The 13,681-nt window shown below is 34.3% G+C and overlaps 1 protein-coding gene across 3 annotated transcripts in view; it reads left to right on the top strand.

Moving 5' to 3' along the window:
* The window catches only part of LOC128019855 (tyrosine-protein phosphatase non-receptor type 4), a 44,386-nt gene that overhangs the window by 20,273 nt on the left and 10,432 nt on the right, over nt 1-13,681 (top strand). For 2 of the 3 annotated variants that reach the window (XM_052606151.1, XM_052606153.1), the window contains 12 exons: nt 332-374; nt 508-586; nt 1,505-1,549; nt 1,822-1,874; nt 4,310-4,430; nt 4,643-4,730; nt 5,058-5,146; nt 6,095-6,158; nt 7,379-7,551; nt 8,254-8,322; nt 9,489-9,623; nt 11,653-11,814. In XM_052606151.1, the coding sequence (XP_052462111.1) occupies nt 332-374; nt 508-586; nt 1,505-1,549; nt 1,822-1,874; nt 4,310-4,430; nt 4,643-4,730; nt 5,058-5,146; nt 6,095-6,158; nt 7,379-7,551; nt 8,254-8,322; nt 9,489-9,623; nt 11,653-11,814 (1,121 nt within the window). The remainder of the gene's footprint in view (nt 1-331; nt 375-507; nt 587-1,504; nt 1,550-1,821; nt 1,875-4,309; nt 4,431-4,642; nt 4,731-5,057; nt 5,147-6,094; nt 6,159-7,378; nt 7,552-8,253; nt 8,323-9,488; nt 9,624-11,652; nt 11,815-13,681) is intronic. The other variant, XM_052606152.1, reaches the window with a different exon arrangement.

Below are 13,681 nucleotides of genomic sequence, written 5' to 3'. Positions count from 1 at the left end.
ATGAGATGTTTATATGTATAGTGTGTTGTGTGTATACTATCAGCATTCGTGTTACCCTTTCATCGGTCTACCAGTAGGCCTCTACCAATCGCTCGATCTGTGGCTGAAAAGACTTTGTAGTTCTATCGATTCAGTTGAAACTAGATCAAAGTTAAAGAGTCATTTTGTCTCTTTGTGTTGTAACTGCAGATAAGTACATCTCCACTTCCCCACAGCAGAAAACACAAGCCTATTGAATTATTGAGTGACATTAGGCTCTGTTGGACTGTTGCCATGTTATTAAGGTTTTTCTTCGTCTCTCTCTTTCTTTCTCTCAATCAATAATTTATAGAGGTGGCTGGATCCAAATAAACCCATAAGAAAGCAATTAAAAAGTAAGTAATTTATAAAAGGCACCAGACTAGGATGTTGTTTACCACAAGCCATTTGATTATTCTTTCTCCTCCTTTTTTTATTTTATTTGTACATCTTTGTATTAACACACGTGTTTGATGAATTAAATGCTAGGGGGCTCTCCACATCATCTGAACTTCCGGGTGAAATTTTTTGTGAGTGACCCCAACAAACTTCAGGAAGAATACACAAGGTGAGACATCTGTATTTTGGTTATATTTTATGTTAGTTATGTTAGTTTTTTTTTTTTTTTACATTTTGACAACTTTTTAAAGATCTAATAGACAAAAACAAAACAAATGTGATTTCATGGAGTCTTTATTTTATATTTCTTTTACATGTATATAGCAGACTTGAATCTCTGATGTTGTAATCCTCATTTCTAAGAGGCTGAAAAAGTGCTGTAATACAGAAATCCAGAATAGTTCAGAGAAGTAGAGGCTTAAAACAGAGATGAGGAAAACAGTACATGAGTAAAACTACAGTTATTGACATCCTCTCCTGAATTGGCGATGGTGATTCATTGTCAAACATAGTGATAATGTTGCATTATCTCTGTATTGTTCTTGTAGCTCAAACAGAAGAGAATGGCACTAGCAATGACAAGGTCATCAAGGGTTCAGTACCCAGGGAATGCATGAACAAATAAATTGTATGCAGTGTAAGCCACTTTGAAAGAAGGCAACTGAAAAATGCATACAAAAATATTGGTGATAAAACAGTAGAAGTAAATCAAACAAAAGAGCGTGGTCATGGGTTCGATTCCCCATTAAAGCAAGAACTGATAAAAGATGTACCTTGAATGCAACATAAATCATTTTGGATAAAAACATTTGCTAAATGTGTAAATCTTAATGTTACAATCAAATTAAACAAACTTTGGACACCTCGTAGCCATGTCTTGGCCTTGGCTTTGCTTGGTTCAATAATAATGCAGTTCTATTTAATGTTAGTTAAACTCTCTGTACTGCGTTTTATGTAGGAAGTTTGAGTTAATATTTATTATATTTTTAATATTTTCATATATATTTTAATATTTTTAAAATGTACCTTGTGAATTATTTTTAGTCTTTTGGCTCACAGAGATTATTTGTTTTTTCAATCGGTGTAGGTACCAGTATTTTCTACAGATTAAGAAGGATATACTCAGTGGAAGGTGAGCTGGATCATGTGTGGCTGTTTTTGACTGTTTTTAAATCTCTTAGTAAATCCAGTTTAATAGTTTACGCATTCAATTCGGATATAAATTATATCTGTAAATAGTATTATGTAGATTTGTCGCTTCAATATCTTGTAATATGAATGCAGTTTGTGCTTCTTAAGTTGCATCTGCTTACATTTACTTTTAATGTTTACTGAAATACAGTAATTTGGTTTGATCTTCAACGTTTCACACTGTTAATTCAATATCATTTATATCCTTCCCAGACTGCCTTGTCCACACAATACTGCCGCACTCCTGGCATCGTATGCTGTTCAGTGTAAGTATGAGTCATGGATCTACATGACAAAGAAGCAACAATCAAAATCCTTTTTTTTTTTTTTTTTTATTGGAACAGTATGGTAACAATCAGTTACATGTGGTTCGCTTTAATTAGGGTTGGGTCTTACTATCTTTAATGTTATGTTTGGTGTTGAACAAGAGACGCCTGTAATTCTTTATTTCTTGAGTGAGAGGTATTGATAGCAATTTAGCATAGCAGCAGAATAATAATTAAAATTGGTTTCCATCAATGTTATGTCCCCCATTTCTTTTTCTGCGTCAGGCAGTATATTACGGTGTCATGCAAACTAAAATCCGGTGCTAAGCTTCCAAGCAAACCACTGGAGTACAACAGCGCAAGCTCAGCACGGCACATTCCATCCGTGCACAACCTCAACACTTAACAAGCACTGGCTTGTAAATCAGGAGTACATGCGAGCAAGAAATCTCTCTGAAGTACAGCAGGCACTAACCCGGCCCAGCACATCTTAGTTAACCTAATAGTGCCCATTCTAGATGGAGCAGCGACATGGCATATCCCGGACTCTCGGGGGCCCGCTTGCCAGATTGAACTCAGCAATAATGACTCTTGACAGATTGCTGTAGTGAGCACATTTGCTCCAGTCTCTCTGGGGCTTTTAACATGCAGTCTGGGCACTATATAGGTTAGAGGGGATTTTGACCTATATAGTTGCCTAGGACAGTGCTATCTATTACAATTCATTTTGTTCACTTTGGGATTTACTGACAAGGTGCCACAGTGGCAAAATTGATGCTAAATGCTATATATATATATATATATTTAGATATATATATATATATATATATATAGTCGCCTTTATTTATTTATATAGCGCTTTAAACATTATATATATATATATATATATATATATATATATATATATATATATATATATATATATATATATATATATATATATATATATATATATATATATATATATATATATACACGCACACACACACACACACACACATGTCTGGTCAGCTATCCTTGTGGGGACTCTCCATAGGTGTAATGGTTTTTATATTGTACAGACCGTATTTTCTATCGCCCTACACCAACCCTAACCCTAAACCTAACCCTCACAGGAAACTTTCTGCTTTTTTAGATTTTCAAGAAACTTCATTCTGTGTAATTTATTAGCTTGTTTAACCGTGGGGACCTCAATTTAGGTCCCCACCGTGACACGAGTCCCCATGAGTCTGTGTGTATTCAGGTTTAAGTCCCCACCAGAATAGAAAAACAAGTACACACACACACACACACACACACGAGTAACCCTAAGCCAGACCCTAACCATATAGTAAGTACATGTAGTTAATCAATATTACTCATTACTTAAACGTTTCATTACACTGTAACAAAAACTCCTTCAAATAAACTGAATTTACTTTTGCCAAAACATTACTAGTGCTTACATGATAATACATATTGTAACAGGTGTTTAACAATACTCTTTCATGAATAACTTGAAGCATTTACAGTGTTTTATGTTATTTAGTTTTTTGTTTATTGTTATGTTTTATATATTTTTGAAGAGAATTTATATTATCTCAATATATAGTTTTTTTTATTTATTCACTTTAAAACATTCTTATGTGGTATAGCCTCAAACTTAATAATTGTACATAGAAATAATTTTTACACATATAAAATACATAGTATATTTTTACATTCAAACACTTCAAATTAAAATGTTCAGTGTTTTTTTTTTTATTATTTTTCTTTTTAAATATAATTTGAATTCAGTATAATGTAATTTTAGTATATTACAGTTCAAAAGATTGGAGTAGGTAAAATTGTTTTAATTTTTAAATTTTTTTTTTTAAACACTCTTATATTCACCAAGGCTGCATTTATATGTAAAATCTGAAATATTGTACAATATTATTATTATTATTATCTAAAAACAGCTTATGCATTTTAATATGTTTTAAAATGTAGTTTATACCTGTGATGGCAAATCTGAATTTTCAGTCTTTAGTGTCACATAAACACTGAGAAATCATTCTAATATCTTGATTTGATGTACAAGAAACATTTCTTATTAGAACAGTATTTATTTATTTGTTATTTGCTTTTAATGTAAAAGTCATTAATGTCACCTTTGATACATTTAATGCATCAACAAAAGTATCAGTTTCTTTCAAAGATAAAAAAAAAAAATCTGTAAAACAAAAATCTGTATTATAAAAAAAAAAAAATAGGCCGTTGTGCTCAGATTTTTTGGTCACATAATAATCTGTGCAAATCACAAACAAAGCAAGGGATTAAGAGATTTAGGCACCAGTGTGTCCATCAGTGATCCTGTTCCTTTATACACAGTATTAGGTGACATGGTCTGCATTTTGTACTGTCATAAATCACGGCTGTTTTCCGTAACGCTGTGCTTGTATTGTGTGATTCAGCTGAGCTGGGTGATTACAGTGAGGCTGAGAATTTGACAGAAAACCTGTCTGAGTTCTGCTTCATCCCCAACCAGCCTCAGGGCTTTGAAAAAGAGGTCACCAAACATCACCAGCAACACGGGTAAGAGTCACCGCTCCAAACTCACTTTGGAACAACTCTGAACATTGTCGCTGCACTATTCTTATAAAAAAAAATTGTGTTGACATTTATGCAATTTACACAAGTTGTGTACACACACTTGGCTCTACACCACTGTCTTGTGATGTGCATCTGAAGCACACGTCTTAATTTTTGACTCCTTATTGTCCTCTTTATTTCTGGCCTGGGCACAGTGGACTTACCCCAGCACAGTCCGAATTCAATTACCTGGACACGGCACGTACGTTGGAACTTTATGGAGTGGAACTGCACTATGCAAGGGTTAGTGAGTGAGAGCTGCTTCTTTGTGTAGCTGCACACAAGCCTCAATGATCAATGAAACATCAACGTTTCTGTATGGCTTTAGAAGACTATGATGATCAGTTTCTGTGCTTTCATTGTATGGGAAAGAGCAGTATTAACATTTTGCAGAGCAAAATTATTTAAATTATTCAATCTTGGAATGAAAAAAAGAAAAATGATCTTTCATTTAGAAATGTCTTTTTTGGGTAAACTAACTCAACATTACACAGCACAGTAAAAAAAACAAAAAAAACGGTATCCTCATTAATAATTTCTTTTTTTTTTTTCGTCTGTTCTTGCTTTCAGGATCAAAGCAACACAGAGATGTTCATAGGCGTGATGTCAGCTGGCATTGGCATTTACAAGAACAGGGTACGAATCAACTACTTTCCATGGTAAGTGAAGAAGAATTTTTGAACAAAAGATTTTGTACTTGGCTGCACTGCATAAAGTATTGGAAATACAAGTTAGGCAACCAACTGCTGATGGCTTATGGCTGCAGAGATCTATATGGAAGTGAGTTACTTTGTTGAAGGATTTTTTTTTTTTTATTATTATAGTATTTATTTATAATTTTTTTTGTATGCAAGAAAACTAAATTACACTATTCTGAAACTAAATACATCATGGGGGTTATATATATTTTTTTGCACTAATTTTAAATTGTGCAGAATACTAAATGATCCAGTGTTAAGAGCGGCACCCAAATCTTCATCAGGCAAAGCTTTATTCCCCCTCCACCACCATGCTGTTTATCTGACACAACCCAATCTGCTTCTGTAACTGTAGTCCAAGCATCTCCCTTTTGAAATACACGCACAGATGATTTCCAGGCAAACTATGTTTAGCTCAGAAGGGAACAGGGGCTGTTTGCCATAGATGTCAACTAACCTCTCATTGCAAACGGTTGCACTTATTGATCATTTTATCGCCCATGCAGTTCAAAGATCCCAAGTAATTGTTAAAAAAGGGTATATATATCATATTATGCTGACTCAAATAGAAAATAGATGGAAACCAATAAAGGATGTTCTTAAGAGACAATTGAGGTTGAGTTTGACCTGCCTGGGTCATTGACTGTTTGTGAGTTGTGTGTTGTGCTGGGATTGTGTGACAGAATTAGTCTAAAGAGGTCGAGGCTGCCCCAGCATGTGTTTATTCAGACATTTAAGTGTGTGTTTGTGTAGAATATATTTAGCTTCAGCATGAGTCATATTTTAATAGGAGTGAGGCTCAGAGACACACAAAGGGCCGTGAAATGGGTTAGGGAATTTCAACAGCTCAGAATATGTGTTTGTTGCTGCCCTTGAAAATGCCAACAGTTTTCTTTTCTTCTATTTTAGGTTGAAGATTGTAAAACTGTCTTTTAAATGCAAACAGTTTTTCATCCAGCTGAGAAAAGAGGGGGTAAGTGGTACACTTCATCAGTAAGGCAAGGCAACATAAAACAGCACCCAGAACACGTTTAACTTTGGCCATTTAATGTATTTCTGATTAAAACAGCAAACATTGCTTGCTAAGGCATTGCTAGCTCCCTCGCGATATGGTGCATATTGCAAAACAACTGGCGTGATTCACAATGTGCCACAATATCATAATTATTTTGTGACTGAAAGTGTAGGGCATGATATGGGTGCACAAATATTTAAATTATTAAATAAATATTAATGTATTAAAATTCTAATGTTAAAACTATATATTATATGAACTTCTTAATGTTGTTGATATTTTTGGCTGTCTTTAATTTTTATGTGATGAGTGGCAGCACATATGTGTGTATATGTGTGCATCCGTATTGTTTCCATCTTACTGATACAATGTGTAAAATCATAAATTGACCCCAACAGACATTATCACTCCCATTTACAATCTGCAGGGAGCAGTAACTTCTATTAATAAACCATCTTGCTCAGGCAGTATCAAATGAAAGAGCATATTGGCTCCCATAGCACCACTGATCTTTATTTATTTGAAATCCCTCTGTAATTAGCTCCCTGCTGTCAGTGACGATGTGGAGTTAGATAAACAGTCTTTACAGCTTATTAATTATGGAGAGTAGACGATGCAGTTTGCATATGGGGAAGCGGGAAGAGACCTGACATGAGTTGAGCTGATTGCTGAGACACAACGAGAAACTGTCTGCCTGAACCGGGTCTCCACAGCGTCACAGACCGTCTCCTCTGCTGGAGACCTCAAAACACCATCAGCACTGTGAATAATGCACAGGGGCCTTTCAGAAGCAGTTGTACTAAAAGCAGAACTCGATGTCATGATCCATAATTGATGCCCAGATGGCACAGCTTGGCCGAGTGGGTACGATTTCCTTGGACCTTGGTCGCAGAATCAAAAACCGTCTGGGAAGTGCATTTACCCCCCTCTGGAGTCCCCAGTGACCAATGGAGACTTGAAGATTGGTGTGTCAGTCCTAATAGGTCTCTCTAGAGCAGAGCTTTTTTTTTTTTTTTTTTTTTTTTGGGCCAGGTTTCAAATAAAGGTCAATGTTCACGACTGCATAATATTGAGAGCAGTGAATGTAAATGTCTCCAACATCTCCTGTGTTTTGGGTTAAGCGTGCGGTATGCTTGATTTAATAGCCTTAAGATTTTTTTCTTCCTATTTGCTGATAGCACGAGACAAGAGATACATTGGTCGGCTTCAACATGGTGAACTACAGGGCCTGTAAGAACCTCTGGAAGGCCTGTGTTGAACACCACACCTTCTTTCGGCTAGATCGGCCCGTTCCTCTGCAGAAGAACTTCTTTGCACATTACTTCAGTTTGGGCTCCAGGTTCCGATACTGGTAAGACAGTCCTCCAGTGTTCCTACATACACATTACACATCCTTTTTTAAATAAGTGAGTGAGTGGGCCCAAATATGCTCATTTTTCTCTCTGCATACTACATTAATATATAAAAAAAATTGGTGTGTGTGTGTGTGTGTGTATATAACATTTAATCTTAAAAAGAAATTTTTTAAATACATGTTAGGTTTATTTACAAATAAAATTTGCAATGGAAAAAATTTAAATAATTATTTCAGCAGATTATTAGAACATTTTATTATTAGATTCTTATGTTGATCGCAGATTATGCAGAACAGTGCAAAATTTGTTTTTACAATTTCCAAATAGGTAATTTAGTGGTGCATTTATAATTTTTCTGAGCATAAATTCCTATAATTTCAGTCTTGTAGTCTATTATGTGCTGAGGGAGGCCACAGTCATCAAAATGCTTGACCTTAGTCGACACTAACAAATACTCTTGTAAATCCGGGGGATAAACTTTTGAAAAATTGATGATGCTCTTTTAGCCAATTTTAGATATATGGAAACTAGGAAGAGAAGGTGATGAATAATTCATCTTGTGATGCTTTCTAGATTTATAAGCATTAATTGATAGTCACTATAGTATGAAACATATTTGAACTTTGTAGCTTTGAAGAGCTTTGAATGTCACGTTATGTGTTGTAAAATGGAGAAATACGGTTTGAATCTCTTCACAGTGGGAGGACAGAAGCACAATCTGTTCAGTATGGCAAGGAGAAGGCAATCAAGGACAGAGTGTTTGCAAGGTAATGTGTGCAAAGTCCTTTTCAAGCAAGTCAGTTGACTCTGTGGTCATTTCTAGTCATTAGAGTACAGCTCCTGTCTACTAGAAATATTCATCTTGTTCTATATTCAACCAGTTTTACTAATGCATTTTAAACCACTTCTGACAACAGTGTAATCCATGATTTTTTTTTTTGTTAAAATCAGGCAATGATAATGCAATACTACCATTCAGAATATATATATTATTTTATTTTATTTTATTTTTTAAGAAATGTATTATGCTCACAAAGGCTGTAAGAAGTAATAGCGGTAATACTGTGAAATATTATAAGAAAACGGTTTTCTATTGTAGTATATATTAAAATGTATTTCTGTGAAAAGCTTAATTTTCAGTATCATTACTTCAGTCTTCAGTGTCACGCTCCTTCAGAAATCATTCTAATATGCTGATTTGCTGCTCAGGAATCTGATCAATGTTAAAATATTATACTGCTTAGTAATTTTGTGGAGCCATTGTCTTCAGGATTCTTTGATAATGATAAATAGGAAGTTACATGGATATGCATATGCAATTGTTGCATAAAAATATACACGTCTTTACAGTCACTTTTGATCAGTTCAGTGCATTCTTAATGAATAAACACATTTCTTAAAAAAACAAACAATGAAGTCATATTGGACATTTTTCATTGAAATCCATTACTTGCACAAAATCTTTGACAATGACTTATTTTCTTATGACAGAAAAAATTATGACCGGACTTGAATTTTATATTTATGTTTGCAAAAATTTCCATACAGTGGAAATAGATTTCTCATTATATGTTACTGTGTCAGCATGTACTAAAATCCTGCAATTAAACATTCAAAATATAAATAAAATATTGTAAAACAATTTGGAGTACATAAAGGTAAAACGATAAACTCAGATTTTGGTTTCAAAAGAAACTGATTTCTTATTATGGTGAAATCAGTATTAAAACTTTACATTCACAGGATCAGTTGGTGAAATATGATCTGACTTAATTAGTAGGTTTTATTATTCACACTCTTATGGTGTCCACTGTATATGAACATACAGTTGCTCAGTGGAATAATAACTGGACAGTAAATGCTTAGAATTGACCTTAGCCTATGGCTCTACTAGGGTATTGTGGAGATTAATAGAATGGGTTCAATCTCTTAGATCTCCCAGCAAACCCCTGGGCAGAAAGTTGATGGGTACGACAGACTGGGAATCGGTGAGCAGGAACTCACTGTCTGAAGAGAGGCTGGAGACCCGTAGCCTGCCCACCCGCTCGCCCCCTGGAACGCCCAACCAGTGAGTTCATCTCTGTTTTGGTGAAACACCCAATCTAATGAGAAAAGACCCGGTAGGGTGCTTGGGGGTGATCGGTCAAAAAGACACATGTAAACTGTATGTAGGTGAATTTAATGATTATATGTCTGTCATGTTTCACTCAAAAATGCAAAGAGAAAGAATAAGAAAATATATGTGCAAGAGGAAATTAAAGTAAAAATTATTCTTTTTTTTTTCATATTTTCACAGCAATGCTATTTTCCCCCCGCATTTTAATTAGTGTAATGTTTTTTTCCCGTCACTTTCTTTCTCCCCCGTTATTACTAGTAATGATTGTCATTAGATTTCTACTATAATACTACTACTGTACTGTAATATAATACTGTTTTAAAAAATACTGTAATACTTTTTTTTTTATCAGCATAAAGGTGCTACAATGAATGTATTTTTCTTGTGTTACAATAATGAGAATATCACAAAATGAAAATATGCAAATTTTTAATGGTACTAAAAAAAGCTTAATTTTCCAAAAGCAAAATATACTATAATTTCTTCCTCCTTTTCCTCCTCCTCTTCTTCTTCTCTCCCCCCCCCCCTTTTATTTAGGGGAGAAGTATGACCTAGACACATTCTTGACAGGTTTTGTGAGTTTTACCCATCCAGGAAGTCAGGGAGTCACTCCCTGTGTCAAAGACTCAGAGACAGACTTCCGCATTACTAGTAATCAGAGGGAGTTTTCAGTAAGAGAGAGAGACTGGATTGTAAAATGAATAAGTAGGGTGTGTGTTAGTTTAAATTGTTAACACATAATTTGATGCATTACATCATACTAGTGGTCGACCGATATTGCTTTTTTGACAGACTGATGCTGATATCGTGGAAAGCAGGGTGGCCGATGGCCGATATAAAGCCTATATAATTGTATTTATTTTATTTAATATTTAAGAAATTTGAAATTATTTGAAAATGGATTAAAAAAAATGTGTAAAATAAATGCTTATACTTAAAATGGCAATGCATTTTTCACAAAAAAATCTAATATTTAATAAAAACATAATTAAAAAGGAATAAACACAGTAACCAACAGGGCACTCCATATTCTGGGAAGTTTGTGTGGATTGGGAATCAAAACATTTTTTTTTTTTTTTTTTTTTAAATAAAGCCAAGGTAACACTCATTTTACATATAGTACACAGTGAAAATTATATGAATATGACAGTGGGCAAAAGCATGAAGCGCTGCATAATTTAAAATCACGAGTTGAAAGTTTGTCGATAGCAATCTCACAGCTGGATTTGACTAAGTTTGCAAGGTTTTTGAAATTAGATGTTCATTAGTCATTTAAAGATTTAAAAAATAATATAAATGTATATTTGCTGAAGGCTGACGGCAAACGAGAAAGTATTATGATGTTTGCCTTTCCATTACTAACAATATAAAAGCAATTGTTATAATACTTTTTGTGTATATTTTAATTCCTTTGTTTAACAGTTCTATCTGACTATCAGACAAACTTCTAGCCGTGTACAGAACTGTTAACGACAACACTGAACAAGACAGAGAATGTGAGCACTGTGTGTTCAGGTGCTGTCATTCTCAGTGCCATCAAAATAAAAGTCCTATTGCCAATAGGCAATTTGAAAATACCAAATATCGGCCGATATATCGGCATTGGCAATATATCATTCAACGCCTACATCAAACCATAATGTAACGGCCTGCCACAATCATCACTTTAGTACTGAAGATAAATTGTCAAGATTTAATCCTAAAAGATATACAATAATGTAATATATTGCATTAAATGGTATTTTTTTAAGTCTATATTCTTTACTCCATTATGACTTAAACCTTTACTTTTTTTTATCCTCATTTGAATTGGAAAATGTGATTGAGATTTAAATTGGACAGTTAGGCCTAATACATTGTCCTCTTACAATAAATTTCTTTAATGGGTAAGATCACCTAGTTTAGCCAATGGATTTGCACTTGCTCATAAAAAAAATGTTGGTGAAAAGGATTACAGCAACTATAAATGTTCTGTCAACAGCAGGAACTCCTTATTTGTGCAAGAAGGTCCTCGGCTACGGCCCTCTTCCATGGGTCACCTGGTGGACCATGTCATCCAAGCCTCCCCCAGCCTTCCTATTTTCTCCAATCACAAATCAGCTTCCTCTACACAAGCAAACAGCATCAGCCTGGAGTCTACACCGTAAGTTCTTCCTTTTCTTCAATAGCAAAACAGTCCATCCTCAAGAATTGGCTTCAGTAATGCTTTAATATTATTGATAGTGGATCCTATGGTTGCTTCTGTGTTCAAACTCGTTTAAAAAAACAGCCACAATACCCCAGCAACCACCTAGAAACGTGTGTAATATGCCTTTAAAGGAAAAGACTGTCTAGATGTCATAGTCAGATGTATGAAATATTGGGTAACACTTTAGTATAGGGTCCAATTCACACTGATAACTAGCTGCTTATTAGCATGTCTATTATTAATATATTGGCTGTTTATTAGTGCTTATAAAGTACATATAATGCATGACATCCATAATCCTACCCAATTCCATAAACTTAACAACTACCTTATAAACTATAAGTAAGCATCAAATAAGGAGTTAATTGAGGCAAAAGTTATAGTTAATGGTTACTTAATAGTGTGAATCGGACCCTAAAATAAATTTCAGTGACATTTTAAACTTTCAGTTTCTTAAATCCCCAAAAGTATCTTTAAAAAAAGAATAACCCAGAAAACCAACTCTTCAAGCAGACGTTTCGTATACTTTTTAGTTTTTTATTTTTTTTGTATTAATGCACTTTATAATGCATTTCATGTCTTGACTGTTTGCTGATTCATACTGCTGTGGCACTCTAACTTATTGAAACAGTAAATCATTTCATTTATTATAAAACACTATTTGCAGAAGCCACATAATTTAGTGTTAAAAAACAGAAGCTCAAGTCTGTTCCTCAAATGGCACAAGTGGTTTTACTGCACCAAAACCATCTTTTATTGGCTGTTTATTTTGTCTCAGCCTTCCAATCAAAGTTACCACCTTCTGTCTGCGCCCTTAAATGGCCCCGAATGGAAACTAAACACACTGCGCAGCTGTAAAACATATTTACCGCTCTCATAGCGTTGGGCCCAGAGCTCTGGATTTTAACAGAGGATGGTAAACATGTCAAGCTCTTTGTGATCCTCTTGATTAGGTCTGCAGTATACTTAACCCTAATGACATTGCCAGTGACAGATAGGCTATTTGTATGGCATGTGGTTGTTTTGACTTTGTTTGCAGAGCTTGTTTAATAGATATAGAACAGCTCATCCCCTTTTCCTTTGTTTCACAGGGTGTCCGCGGGTCCTTAAAAGTCTTAAATTAAGGTTTCCTAATAAAAGTCCTTAAAAAGACTTAAAAATGCCTTAAATTCAGATTTGATGGGTCTTAAATATTTTTGGTTACATTGACGCTAAAATATCTTAAGTCTGACAGACTTAATATAATTTAGCAGCTGATAAAACACTGATGAAAATATTGCTTCAGAATAAATCGTCTGCACCACCAAAAATCTTGGTGATATGGTGCTTTTGTTAGTAGCCCCTCACTGAAGAAAACAAGAAAAAAAACATTGCATGGGTCAAAATTATCAAATTTATTTTTTATGCCAAAAATCATTAGGATATTGAGTAAAGATCATGTTCCATGAAGGTATTTTGTTAATTTCCTACTGTAAATATATCAAAACCTAATTTTGGTTTAGTAAATGCATTGCTAAGAATTCATTTGGACAAATTTAAAGGCGATTTTCTCTGGATTTAGTTTTATTTGCACCCTCAGACTCTAGGTTTTCAAATAGTTGTATCTCGGCCAAATATAGTCAGATCCTAACAAACTATACATCAGTGGAAAACTTATTTATTCAGCTTTCAGTTGCTGTATACATCTTAATTTCTAAAAATTGACACTTAAGACTGGTTTTGTGGTCCAAGGTCACATAGATTTGTCATTTAATGTGTATCTCCACAGATTTAGGTATTACATTTCATATAAGGTGGTATTAAAAAGGTATTACATTTACAT

The sequence above is a fragment of the Carassius gibelio genome, chromosome A9 (genome assembly GCF_023724105.1).
Source record: "Carassius gibelio isolate Cgi1373 ecotype wild population from Czech Republic chromosome A9, carGib1.2-hapl.c, whole genome shotgun sequence".
In the NCBI taxonomy this organism is placed as follows: Eukaryota; Metazoa; Chordata; class Actinopteri; order Cypriniformes; family Cyprinidae; genus Carassius; species Carassius gibelio.
The sequence above is the reverse complement of the archived record's forward strand: the minus strand, read 5'-3'. Positions and strand labels throughout refer to the sequence as shown.